This window comes from Ovis aries, chromosome 5 (genome assembly GCF_016772045.2).
Source record: "Ovis aries strain OAR_USU_Benz2616 breed Rambouillet chromosome 5, ARS-UI_Ramb_v3.0, whole genome shotgun sequence".
NCBI lineage: Eukaryota > Metazoa > Chordata > Mammalia > Artiodactyla > Bovidae > Ovis > Ovis aries.
The window spans coordinates 65,939,646-65,952,103 of NC_056058.1; the positions used below are offsets into that span (position 1 = coordinate 65,939,646).

The 12,458-nt window shown below is 43.1% G+C and overlaps 1 protein-coding gene across 10 annotated transcripts in view; it reads right to left on the reverse strand.

Annotated features, from left to right (window-relative positions):
• Positions 1–1,619: 1,619 nt before the first annotated feature.
• The window catches only part of TIMD4 (T cell immunoglobulin and mucin domain containing 4), a 33,437-nt gene continuing 22,598 nt past the window's right edge, over positions 1,620–12,458 (reverse strand). For 3 of the 10 annotated variants that reach the window (XR_009600713.1, XR_009600714.1, XR_009600712.1), the window contains 6 exons: positions 11,286–11,332; positions 9,608–9,701; positions 8,198–8,237; positions 7,184–7,203; positions 6,383–6,665; positions 3,744–3,815 (listed from right to left, as the gene is read on the reverse strand). Coding sequence is in view for 6 of the 10 variants with exons in the window: in XM_060415953.1 (XP_060271936.1) it covers positions 6,478–6,665; positions 7,184–7,203; positions 8,198–8,237; positions 9,608–9,701; positions 11,286–11,332 (389 nt within the window). In the remaining 4 variants the exon portion in view is untranslated. Of the gene's footprint in view, positions 7,204–8,197; positions 8,238–9,607; positions 9,702–11,285; positions 11,333–12,458 lie in introns of all 10 variants that reach the window. The other 7 variants (XM_060415954.1, XM_027970445.3, XM_027970446.3 and 4 more) reach the window with 5 other exon arrangements.

The following is a 12,458-nucleotide window of genomic DNA, read 5'->3' on the forward strand; positions in this document are numbered from 1 at the left end:
GAGTCTTCTCTTGTGTTGTTGGAAGAGGGTGTTTGCTATGACCAGTGAGTTCTCTCAGCAAAACTGTATTAGCCTTTGCCCTGCTTCATTCCGTACTCCAAGGCGAAATTTGCCTGTTACTCCAGGTGTTTCTTGACTTCCTATTTTTGCATTCCAGTCCCATATAAAGAAAAGGACATCTTTTTGGGGGTGTTAGTTCTAAAAGTTCTTGTAGGTGTTCATAGAACCGTTCAACTTCAGCTTCTTCAGTGTTACCGAACAACTATTCCCAGTTTTTCCATGCAGACTGATCCTAAGTTTTGCCTGAATGGCAGTGTGCACAGCCTGTAATAATTGGTGTAAATTGGTCCCAGACAGCTTTCAGTCCCCCTTGGTAAAGAATGGGTCTGTGACCCAGTGAAATGTATGGGCAGTGAAATACATGGGGAAGTTCTCTGGTTGATTCTAGGAAATAGTTCCCATATTGATAAAAGGTAAGTATCATATCAGGGGGAAAGTCCCATTTCCCATCTACCTCTTCCTTCCTGCTTGGGCTGCTTTTGTGGAAGGATATTTTAGAGCTGTGGCAGCCATCTTGGGATCAAGAGGGAAGAGTCAAGGAAAGTCACAAAGACTCTGACATCTCATTGTCAACTAAAGAATGCCACTCCCCATCTGGCTCAAAAAGGATTGAGTAACTGCCCCTCCAGCTGCTGATCTTTAACATATCCAAAGAAGCTCAGGGTAGAGATCAGGAATGAGGCACTCTTCTCTGGTGAAAAGGGCAGAACAGGCCTTCTGATAATTAGATATTTTCAGGGGCAAATTTTTATGAACTTGGATTCTTGCATCTTCGTATACTTAGAAAAGCACTAAAACCATTAACTGTTTCTTGTGACCTGATGTCACTGCTAAGATGTCCATTCCCTGTAACTAGCAGTGGCCTTCTACAAAGGTGTGTGCTCGGTGGTTGTACTCCTGTCACCAAATTCACACATACACAGGGACTCCTATTACAATTTGGTGCCAAAGGGCACAGGGTTGCCTTTGACCAAGTTGCTTCTTCTACACAAAGGTTTCTACTGAACCCGTTCTCCATGTTTCCCTTGACATCTTACTGCCTTCTCATTATCCCCCTGATATCTCTTAACAGACTTATAGCATCACCTTGCCATTCTAGACATTCCTTCTCTGTTTATCTTTGCTGTTTTCTCATTATCACTTTCCACAGGCCAAATATCATATCTTGGTTTTTAATTACTTTAATGGGCCTTGTCCACAGTAATTAGGACATTGAGGTCATTATCTTGTCGCTGCAGATCTTCTTCAGAAATTTTATTGATCTTTTCTTGGAGCAAACTCACGTGGGGGTACTAGACCCACATAAACTTGTAACTTAGGCCAAGAGTTATCCTGATTAATTAGCAACATTGCTTTCTGGTGCAAAGCTGCCCTCCCTGTAGACCAGTGCTTTGCAAACATGGCTGTATAGTAGAATTACCTGAGATGCTTTCAAAACTCCTGAAGCCCAGGTCTCCCACATGGCAATTAAACCAGGAGAGCAGAGGGGAATCCAGCTTCAGGATTTTTTTAAGTTCCCCACAAGGTTCCACTGTACAGACACATTTGAAGATCAGTGCTTTAGACAAGTACTTCTTGATCTTTAATGTGCATATGAATCCCACAGAGGTCTTGTTTAAATGCAGATTCTGAAGGTCTGGGGTGCCACTGATATTCTGCATTCCTAACAAGCTTCCAGGTGATGACAACACCTGTCTGAGGCCCACATTTTGCAGAACAAAGGTCTAGAATATAGATTTAGTAGTCTATTCTAATGCTGGAAGTGAAAGTGTTAGTCACTCAGTCATGTCCAACTCTTTGAGACACCATGGATTATAGCCTGCCAGGCTCCTCTGTCCATGGAATTCTCCAGGCAAGAACACTGGAATGGGGAGCCATTCCCTCCTCCAGGGGATCTTCCCGACACAGTACCTCCTCCCTTGCAGGCATATTCTTTACAGTCTGAGCCACCATTCCGAAATTAAATTCCCCTTGGGTCCAATTGCAAAGTCACAGAAAAAAAAAAATAATGCCTGAAGTAAAGCCAAGTGCAGGGACACTATATTAAAGAACTCGAAGGAGTGTTGCTTTTGATCTCCAATTTAGTTATGTACCTGGGCTGACCAACCATCTCAGTTTGTCAGACACCGAGGTAAGGTTCTTGCGTGCCAGAATTTTCAGTCTTAAAACTGGGACAAATTGGTCACTCGAGTTAATGTGGCAGCTCTAAGAAAGCAGCAGTCAAGCTTTGCACTGCAGTGTCCGATTCCTTCTTTCTGGGAACAGGAGGGAGTCCAACAGGGTCAAGTGTGTGCTGGGAAAGACAAGCATAAGGGAAAGAAATGTGAGTTGCAGGCCCAATAAGATCTTAAAGAATGTGACTTCAAAAGAGTAAAGAATCAAGCAAATCCAAGTGGAATTAGAAAATTCTGAGATTATCATATGGCCATAGATACTCTTATCCTATCACCTGGGGCTCCCCAGTGGTAAAGAATCTGCCTGCTAATGCAGGAGACACAGTTTGATTTCTGGGTCAGGAGGATCCCTTGGAGATTGGGAGTAGCAACCCACTCCAGTATTCTTGTCTGGAGAATCCCACGTACAGAGGAGCCTGATGGGCTACAGTTCATGGGGTTGCAAGAGTCAGACATGAGTGAGCACAGCACGCAGTATGTACAGATAAATCTAGGGTTTGTGGTTTAGCCCTCTGTTCTAGCACTGGCTTTCTGTATAGCCCAGTTGGTAACCCGTTCCTCCTCTCTGGGCCTCAGGTTCAGCAACTAAGAAATGGGAGTTGAATCAAAGGATGTGAAGGGTTTTTCCTGCCTCCCCATTCCCCGATGATTTATGCAACATGAATAAAGCTACCACTGCAGAAGTGCGCTTTAACAGCACAATTAGATAGCGAACCCCCCTTCTGTTTTGGGAGCAGCCATCTCCAAGGCGCCCCAGGACACTGCACAGCAGCGTTAGTTTCCTCATATTCAGGAACACTTCCCTTTGCTGGCCTTTGATGCTCAGAGAGCCGAGAACTTACAGTTCTTTATTTCTTTTTTTGTTTTTCTTGAGACTAACATGTTTACAAATCTAAATGAAACTCTATCTCAGACCCAGCCTTTCGGTTACAAGTGGCTTCCTCCTTCTGCTCTTGCCTCCAGGCAGGGAACCCACTTCTCAACTTTTTGTTTTCTTCAGAGAGACAGAGTCTCCCCAGCCACCCGTTGCAGGATTCCTGTTAACCTTTCATTAAGCCTGCTGACAGCTGGCTTCATTTCTTCATAACTTAGTTCAACACATTCCCATTTCAATGGGTCCCACCTGGCTTCATTAAGGTTCCTGCCAGCTTCTCCACTAGCAGCTTCCTCCGCAAATGCAAATAGACTCTGAGTAAATAATATGGAGACTGGGGAAGACTGAGCTATAAAGTGGTTGGCACTGGAGAACCATCCGAACTCTCAGGTTGCCCTGGATCTGAGTCAACTAAAATCTAATTCAGACCGACTCTGGTCAGTGCCTCAGTTTTAAATGTGTGAAATCTTACAAGGGCTGTCATGGTGAAGGACGGGGTAGTGGTTAGAGCATGGAGTCCTTCAGGCCTGGTTCCAGACCAGCTCTGTCACAGGGGTAGGACTATGAGCAAATTCTTTCAGCTCTTTCTGTTTTACTGTTTTCTCGAGAATAATATACCTGTTTCACTGGGCGGCTGTGAGGATCCAGTGATCTTGCCTTCATCTTTTTAATTGGAGGATAATTGCTTTACAATGTTGTTTTGGTTTCTGCCATAGAACAAGATGAATCAGCTGTAAGTATACATATGTCCCTTCTGGATTGTCAAGGTTGACACAGAGTAAGGGTTTATCTTCCTGTGTTATACAGCAACTTCCCGCTAGTTATCTGTTTTGCACACGGTAATCTATATGTTTCAATGTGGTAGAGACCCTGGAACACAGCAAATGCTTCTAAGGATGAGATGTTATCTCTTTCACTTAGCCTAGAAAGGTCCAGGTGGCAGAATTAGGCTGCTCTAAACCCTCAAGGCCTGACTGTGGGCCTGCCGTGTAAAAACAGCTGTCAGAGCTCTGCCTCCGCTAAAGTCTTTCCCTGTGGAAACGCAAACATGACACATGGTTCCTATGTGGGTTTTGTCTCATTTAAAATTTTAAGCTTCTTGAGGGACGCGATTCTCTCCTCTGGGCCAACCACACAGTAGATATTATGGGGTTGTTTGTAGATGTTACCAATTCATCCTGATGGCACAGAGAGGGAAAGAGGAACCAGTACCCCAACCGCCTGCTCTGACCACGGAGTCTCAGGGTAAGAATTCTGGATGTATTCATTCTTTATCCTGTGACTCCCACCCTCCACCCCCTAGACCTTTGAATCTCCCACTGGCTGCCTTGTTCCAGTTCGTGGCCATCCGGTTCGAGGATGTTATTTACTAAGTGTGGCGTGAGTGCCTGTAAGTGGACACACAACATTCCATGTCAGTTTAGGCCACTTCACTCCCACGTCTTCATTCCTCCCTATCAGCTGCCTGGCCTCTGAGATCCCCACTGCAGCCTGGGGCAGAGCCCAAGTGTGTTTCCTCTGAGTCCCCTTGAGTGGAAAATAGGAGACAGGACTCTCACTTCTGCATTTGGAAGATTCCTCTGCCACAGCATGGAGGACAAACTGGGGAGGGAAATGAGCGAAGTTGGTGAGTGTAGTTAAAAGCTACCCTGAGAATCCAGCAGAAAGTAATGCTAGCTTGACTGAGGACTGATAATGACTCCACTGGGACCTTGGCCATTGGCTGCTGGAAACTAACACCCACCGCCACCCCACCCCACCCTGTTGCCATGCCAGTCATCACTGGACCCTGGTTACAGAAGAGTCTTTTCTTAAAATCTCCACCTTCCTGTTAGAAATTATATGCTGCCATAGTTCTCAAATTCTAGGGCACATCTTAACTTAGAACAAATTAAAACACAGATCTCTGGGCTCCTCTCTGAGGTTTCTGAGTCAGTAGGTGTGAGGTGGGGAGGAGAATGGGTATGATTAACAGGTTCCAGGAGATGCTCGGGTTGCTGGTCTGAAGTGCCCAGTTTCAGAACCACAGAGTGAGAGCAGTGGTTCTCACCAACCACTCAGAGCATTAAAAATAAATAAATAATAAAATCAGATGCCTAGGTCACACACCCCAGATCAATTACCAAGAGACCTCCTAAAGGGTGGAACTCAGGAATCAACATAAAAATTCCCCAGATAATTGCAGTGTTCAGCTAGGGTTGAAAGCTACTATCTGGAGGCTCCTGGAGGACATTCTCATTTGTAAAATACTGTGATTACTCATTTAAGTGTTTCTGAATCTGATCAAGGGTCAGAAACATACTTGGGAAAAGATAGTAGATGGCTCCTGGCAAAACACAAATATACTCACTGAGCTGAGATATTAGGTTTAGGGAGCATCGTATTTGCTGTCATCTTTTCTAGGCAGACTCAAGTCGGTGGTGGTATTGTTGGTGGTTTGGGAAGGCGGGTAGGGAGCACAAGCTAAGTTAGGGTGGGCTATCTCACTAACCCACAAAATATTGAAACTTGAGCGTTTGTACACCCCATTTTCCAGATGGGGACACTGAAGCCCTGTACCTGATTCTAGATCCATAGCCCCCCACCCACCCATCCCCAGGTTCTAAATCTGAATTGAGCCTACTGGTCATTTCCAGTAGTTTGAGTTCACATAGAGTGGAAAGCCAAGCCAAATAAAGAAGCAACTCGTGTGCTGCCAGTTATTTCCTTCACTTGGTCCAACCCTGCCACTCATCCTGGCACCAGGTGAGTGAGGCGGAAGCTTGCTGCCCTGGGCAGGTGGTTCTCCACGTGCTCGGGGGAGAGGGGGTGCTTCTATTAGCTGCTCTATTTGTGTGAACTAACAATGGAGGAACCTAGAGGCTGTTGTGGATGGGTCATAAAACTGGTATTTTTTTCCCTCTCTTAAAGTAATGTCAAGAGAATCAAAATATAAAGCATGGCTACCTGGAAAGACTGTGCACCTGTTTCATGAGTAGCTACTGCGCCAAACATACCAGGAAGTATTTCCAGCAAATTTCTTTCAGCCCCAGCTGACTTTCCACATTTCTTCCCAGCCAGAGGCCTCTCACTGAGGTGCACATTCTTTCTTTCAGTCAATGACTGCTTGCTTTAACCTCTCTCCATGGTTCTTCATGCTACCGGCTCTGACAGTGTTTAAATAAGCCTGTTCTTACTGAGGAGCCAGTTCCCATGGACTATATACTTAGAGAAACTGATCTGGACTGCCTCAGTCACATCATCCATGTTCGAACATCCACGTTATTCACCTTACCTTACTGTGATGAACTCTTGCCTGTTTCCAAAATTAAATTCCCCAAGCAAGAATAAAGGTGTGACACTGTGGTCATCTTGAGTGAGTGAAGTCGCTCAGTCGCGTCTGACTCTTCGTGACCCAGTGGACTGCAGCCCACCAGGCTCCTCTGTCCATGGGATTCTCCAGGCAAGAATACTGGAGTGGGCTGCCATTTCCTTCTCCAGGGATCTTCCTGACCCAGGAATCGAACCCAGGTCTCCCACATTGCAGGCAGACGCAGGCAGACGCTTTAACCTCTGAGCTTTAAAGATACATAATTGTGAATGGAAAATAATGGAAACCATCTTTAAAGATACATAATTGTGAATGGAAAACAATAGAAAATCTGGGCCTTTTAGAGGTAAGTCAAAATGATGGTGTGATTCCACAGACTTTGTTTTAAATGTTTTTAAGCTTCAGAAGTGCCCTGAGATTGAATGGACTTCCTTAGGTACGATAGTGAGTTCACCATCACCGAAGGCATTCAAGTGTATTGTGGACTTGTGACACTACAAGTCTACAGTGTCACTACTACAGCAGCAACACTACAGAGATGAAACCACGAGACAGAGAAAGCGTGGTCTCTAAAATAACTTTCACTTGTGAAACTCAAGCAAGACGCATCAGTGACACCAATGCAATAGATGGATTCAAAAAAAATTCTAAGACTTATTTTGATGATTCACGTGTCATACCCACATCGCCAGTCCTAAGAAAAAGGGGCACATTACAGTGTGAAAAGACCATCTTCATCTTCTGTTCCACCGAGGACATCTTTACCTTCTCCAGCATTGTCTAGCCTGTAAAGAGAGAAGACAGCCTGCTGATGAGAACACCAAGACCAGCAACTGAGGGATGCTGCTAAATTAATAAATGACTAACCAAGGAGTTAAAATGGCTCAGAGTCCATCCAGTCCAAGCCTCTTATTTCACAGATGGGAAAACTGAGGCCACAGGAGATAAAAGGCTTTTTGCCTATCTACTATAATAAGGAGATTTAAAGCTGTGTTGCTGCTGCTGCTGCTGCTGCTAAGTCGCTTCAGCTGTGTCCGACTCTGTTAGCAAGACATAAAAACATTATCTAAATGTACTTGTTTACCAGGAGGATCTCCAAGTATGACTTTCAAAAATTACCTTGCTAACCCTTAATTTCCATACTTATTGATATTTACTTATTTATAACTATTGTAGTAATGATGCAATTATTAAGTGAAAACAAGTTCTTAATCACAGTGTATACAAAATCCTTTCATTTCTTTTCCAAAAAAGCTATGTAACAGGATAGATATCAAAATCACTTTCCAGAGACTCTTCAAACTGTTTTTTTAAGAAGACAAAACAAAAACTGGTCCCATGGCCTAATTTGGTAGAGGAATTAAATCCCAGGAATGAAACAGTTTATGTTTTTTTTTGTTTTTTTTTTTTTTTCATTTTCCATGCTGCCAATGCTCCTTCAATGAACTCCAGTTTAACAATGACCTTTTGAAGTGAGTCACCCAGAGTTGAGCAAATAATGGGTAAAATGGCATATCGTTTTCCTTCTTTTGTGTCATACTTCTGCTAATGCAAGCTGCTAATATATTTGCATATTCGACAAATACTACAGTGTTATCTAAGACAAAGGTTAATGTAAGCTGAATCCCCACAGCTTTTTTTTTACCTCTAAGGCCATATCTCTCCAACTCTATATTTAATCAGAATGCAAGCCCAAGGCATTAAACCGCTGAATAGTATCTGATCACTTGCAACAGCTTGCACAATCATTACAGCAATCAGCCATGCAAGATGAATTACCTGGTGTGTTTCTGGAAACAACTGGCTTTCACGAATTTCCCTGAAAAGACAAGGCCATGTTAGAAGCAGAGTAGCTGTGCTTATGTGAACAAAATGCTGAGGAAACACAGAGCAGCCTTATGAAGAGCAGAGGTGGTCCAAAGGTGGAAACTTAGGAACTGGATTGGCACAGAAAGCCACTCCTTTCCCTGATCAGATGATTGCTTCTTTTGGCCCCTCATTACTGCCCACCAATTACAAGATTGTTCCAACATTATAGACAACGGTTTTAAGTTCCTTATTTTTGGCCATGCAGCATGGCTTATGGGATCTTAGTTCCCTGACCAGGGTTTGAACCTATGCACTCTGAATTGGAAGCGCAGAGTCTTAACCACCGGATCATTAGGGAATTCCCTAAGCTGACTTATTCTTAAGTTACTTAAATTCAGTTACTCAGTTGGGTTTTAAAACACTTCCTTAGGACATACACCCAGAATTTCCCAAACGGTAACATGACTTTGTATTATGGTTAATGGCAAATGTCCACTAAGCTCCAAATTTCCTTTTGCAGCGTTCACAAGGGATAGGTGTAGAGACACATAAGTTTCACTCTTGTTGCCCAAACAGGCTGAGATGATTATTGCTAGTCAGAGATCCTCACTTACTACCAGCTTCTATTAACGACTATAGAGAAAAAATTTCCCCCATTTTTACAGGATCATTTTATGTGCCTGTACTTTGCATGAAAACAATAAACCCTGGTTCATGACTTCCTTATGCATTGCATTAAAACTTTTTTTTTTTTTTTAAGATGGGGAAGTTCAGATACAAGGTTGTGGACTAGCTGGAGAATCTAATGACAATCATGGCCCCTACCCCTTGAAAAATACAGATGTGAACATTTCAAGTTTACTGGTTCCCTGGAGTTCTCTCTCTGGATCTTAGGTTAGGAAGTTTTACTTTAAGCAAACAAATAAGAAGACTAGGATGACTCATGGCTCTCTTCCTGGAGGCATTCCCAACCAGAAGAGTCCTCCACCCCAAGACAGTGATAAGACAGTGATAAGACAGTACTTCCCATTTAAGGGAGTCAGGAGGATGAAATGAATTAGGAGATGTCAAAAATACAGCATCAGAAAACACACAGAGTAAGTGTCCAATAAACAAAGGTGCTCTTATTTTATGTTGTTTTGCTTTCTCAAAACATAAACACTATCAGGAGATGATGCTCGAAGCCTTTGGCATCTCAGGGAGAATGAGTTTACCTGTTATCCTCCTTAATAGATGAGGGCAATGATAGAAGTGGGACTCTAAGGAATGGGGTGGGGGAGAGCAGACAGGGGCAGGAAGCAAAATTCATCCACTCTCAGATCCTCCTGGAGTTTCCAAAGCTCTGAAAGGCCTCCCCCCACCTTGACCTGCCCTCCTTACCTCGAAGAAAAAATGCCAGAAGCAATGCCAACAGCACGAATCCCAAGGAGGGAGCAATGATCATGAGCAGCTCGTAGTTGCTGGTCATTCTTATCTGGTGAGACACAGGGAAGCCCCTTGGCTACTCACTTCCCAACATCACCCTCCCTGTTTGCCATCGCCAGCAACCTGCCCGCGGTATCACCCTCTCCCTGCAGTCCATCACATTTTGCCCAATGCATCTCAAGAACAAAGCCAGCCTTACAAGTTAAACTAAAAAAAAAATCTTGGAGAATCTGAAACGTTTTACCCAGAGCTCCCTAATTTTCCTAACTCTTAAGCATCAGGCAGATTGCTGTGAGCTGTGCTCTCCACTGTCAAATCACTTGGCCGGCCATCGCCTAAATCCTTTCAGTTCAACCTACCCGGTTCAGTTCTTCTCCTGGCTGACTTAGACTTCTAGAAGAAACCAGGTAAAAGAGAAAGTGGAACTCGATTTCAAATTTTCTGCAGCAGTGATTCTCAGAGTATAGCCAGGGGATCCCTCCGTGAGATCGAAATGATTTTCAGGACACATTATTTGCTACTTGTACTGTATTTCATGAGAGCCGCATTGCAGTTTCCCAGAGGTTGCGACCGTATGATCTGTGATGTGAAGGTGTCGAGGCTCTGATGATGTAATATGAAAGTGGACATGAGATCCTCTATCCCTTACTGAGCCAGACATTAATAAGACTTGTAAGATGTAAAACAATGCCACTTTCCTCACTAATAATTTTTTCATTCAGGAAGAACTAGGTTATTTGTTTTTGTTTTCTTGGCCACATCACATAGCATGTGGGATCTTAGTTCCCCAACCAAGGATCAGACATACGCCCTCTGCATTGGAAGTACAGTGTCTTAATGCCTCTACCACCAGGGAAGTCCTGGGAAAATGTCCTTCTTTTTCATAAAATATTATTTGCGTTAACATATTTATTATCCCTTTTGATGAATTCATATTGTTTTTAATTTCTCAGTTCTAATTTTTAGGAATATAAAGGGGTCCTGACACCAAATAGTCTGAGAAGCATCGCTCTATGGGCAGCATCCGGTTCCCTGGGGGCCACACCAGGTCCCATTGGCCAGGCCAGGCTGCATCCCTTCAACTTCCAGTTCCGTCTCTTAAAAGACAGGAAATGCAGCACAATCAGCTCTCTTTGAGGAGAGAGAAAGGGAAGAAGGAAGAAGGGATGAGACCTTCGCTTTTCCTTTATAGGCTGTTTATACTGCCTGAAGGATCCCATGAAGCAGTTTGAATCACTTTTGTAATAACAAAAATGAGTGACGGATCAGCTCAGAAAATGAGAGGAATGTTGGTGACAGGCGTTGATGCTATAGGATGTCCTTAATCCTGGGCCACCAGAGGGACCGCATAATAGTTTCAATGTTTATATATATATATGTGCATATATATATATATACATACATATAAATATATATTTCTTTTTTTCTTGTCAAAGCATCTATACATATAGAAGTGATGGTATCAGTGTCATTTCTGCCAAGAATGTCTACAAATCCTCCACTATTTCATAACAGTTGTAATGCATTTTGCCCTCGGATAGATATGCTCCCCCTAATCCATTTCTGCAAATGTTCATTGTGGATTTTAAAACTCTAAGTCATATGCTTCAAAATACTTCACACAAATTTTTACCTGTTCTGGTTCGACTTCATTTTGCACAAGAAATGATGTCTCAGGTGCTGAGGAGAAAGAGAAAACAATGCTTATATTTCCTATGGGAGAATAAAATGCTACATCCTGAAACATTTTAGTTGATGTGCTTAATCTTTTAATCCCGGTTTTCCGTTTTTGCATAATTTATTTATCCATTTTTGTTTTGATATGTTTCTATCTAAAGCTCATCTGCTGTCTAATATTATTCCCCAGGAGCATCTCCATTTTATAGATGGGTAGAGTGAGTCATTAGGCAATTAGTCACCAGGCGATTGAATCTAATTTTTCTTTAACCACCAGTAGTAAATTCAGGACTTTTATCCTGAAAGAAAATTTTTCGGTCTGTCGGTTAACAAATTTTTATAAGCGTTTATAATAGGCCATGCACTATTCTAGCCGCACTATCGACCTTCTCGATGGAATTTATAACTTAGTTGTTGTTTAGTTGCTAAGTCTCGTCTGACTCTTTTGCGATCCTATGGACTGCAGCCCGCCAGGCTCCTCTGCTCATGGGAATTCCAGTCAAGTATACTGGAGTGGGTTGCCATTTCCTTCCCCAAGGGATCTTCCTGACCCAGGGATCGAACCCTCGTGTCCTGCATTGGCAGGTGGACTCTTTACCTTTGAGCCACCAGTAAAGGCTCTTTAGTAAGTCCCTTATAACTTAGTACAAACAACCAAATTTAAACAAAGACTGTGAATAGCTGGAAAAGTAATTCTGCAAAACTCTGGGCAGAAATAGTATAAGACGTCAGAGGGATATATCATAAGGATGGCTGGCCTGTTCTCGGGGGCCGCATTCTTGAGAATGTGAAATTTAAGCTGAGACGTGGAATCACTTATTTATAACATAGATGAGTTCAGCCAGGAAAACAGAATCTACCAAGTGCTAAGCATGGTTCTGGGTATTATAAGAATGCAGAGATGAATATGGCATGACTCCACCCTCATGAAATTTACAGCACATTAGAGAAGGGTTGTTGTTGTTCAGTAGCTAAGTCGTGTCCAGCTCTTTGTGACCCCATGGACTGCAGCACCCCAGGCTTCCCTGTCCTTCACTATCTCCTGGAAGAGATAAGTCTCAGATAGCTCAAAGCTAAGTTAGTCTCAGAACTGAAATGAGTCTCAGATGACTTGAAGCTTACTCCTCCT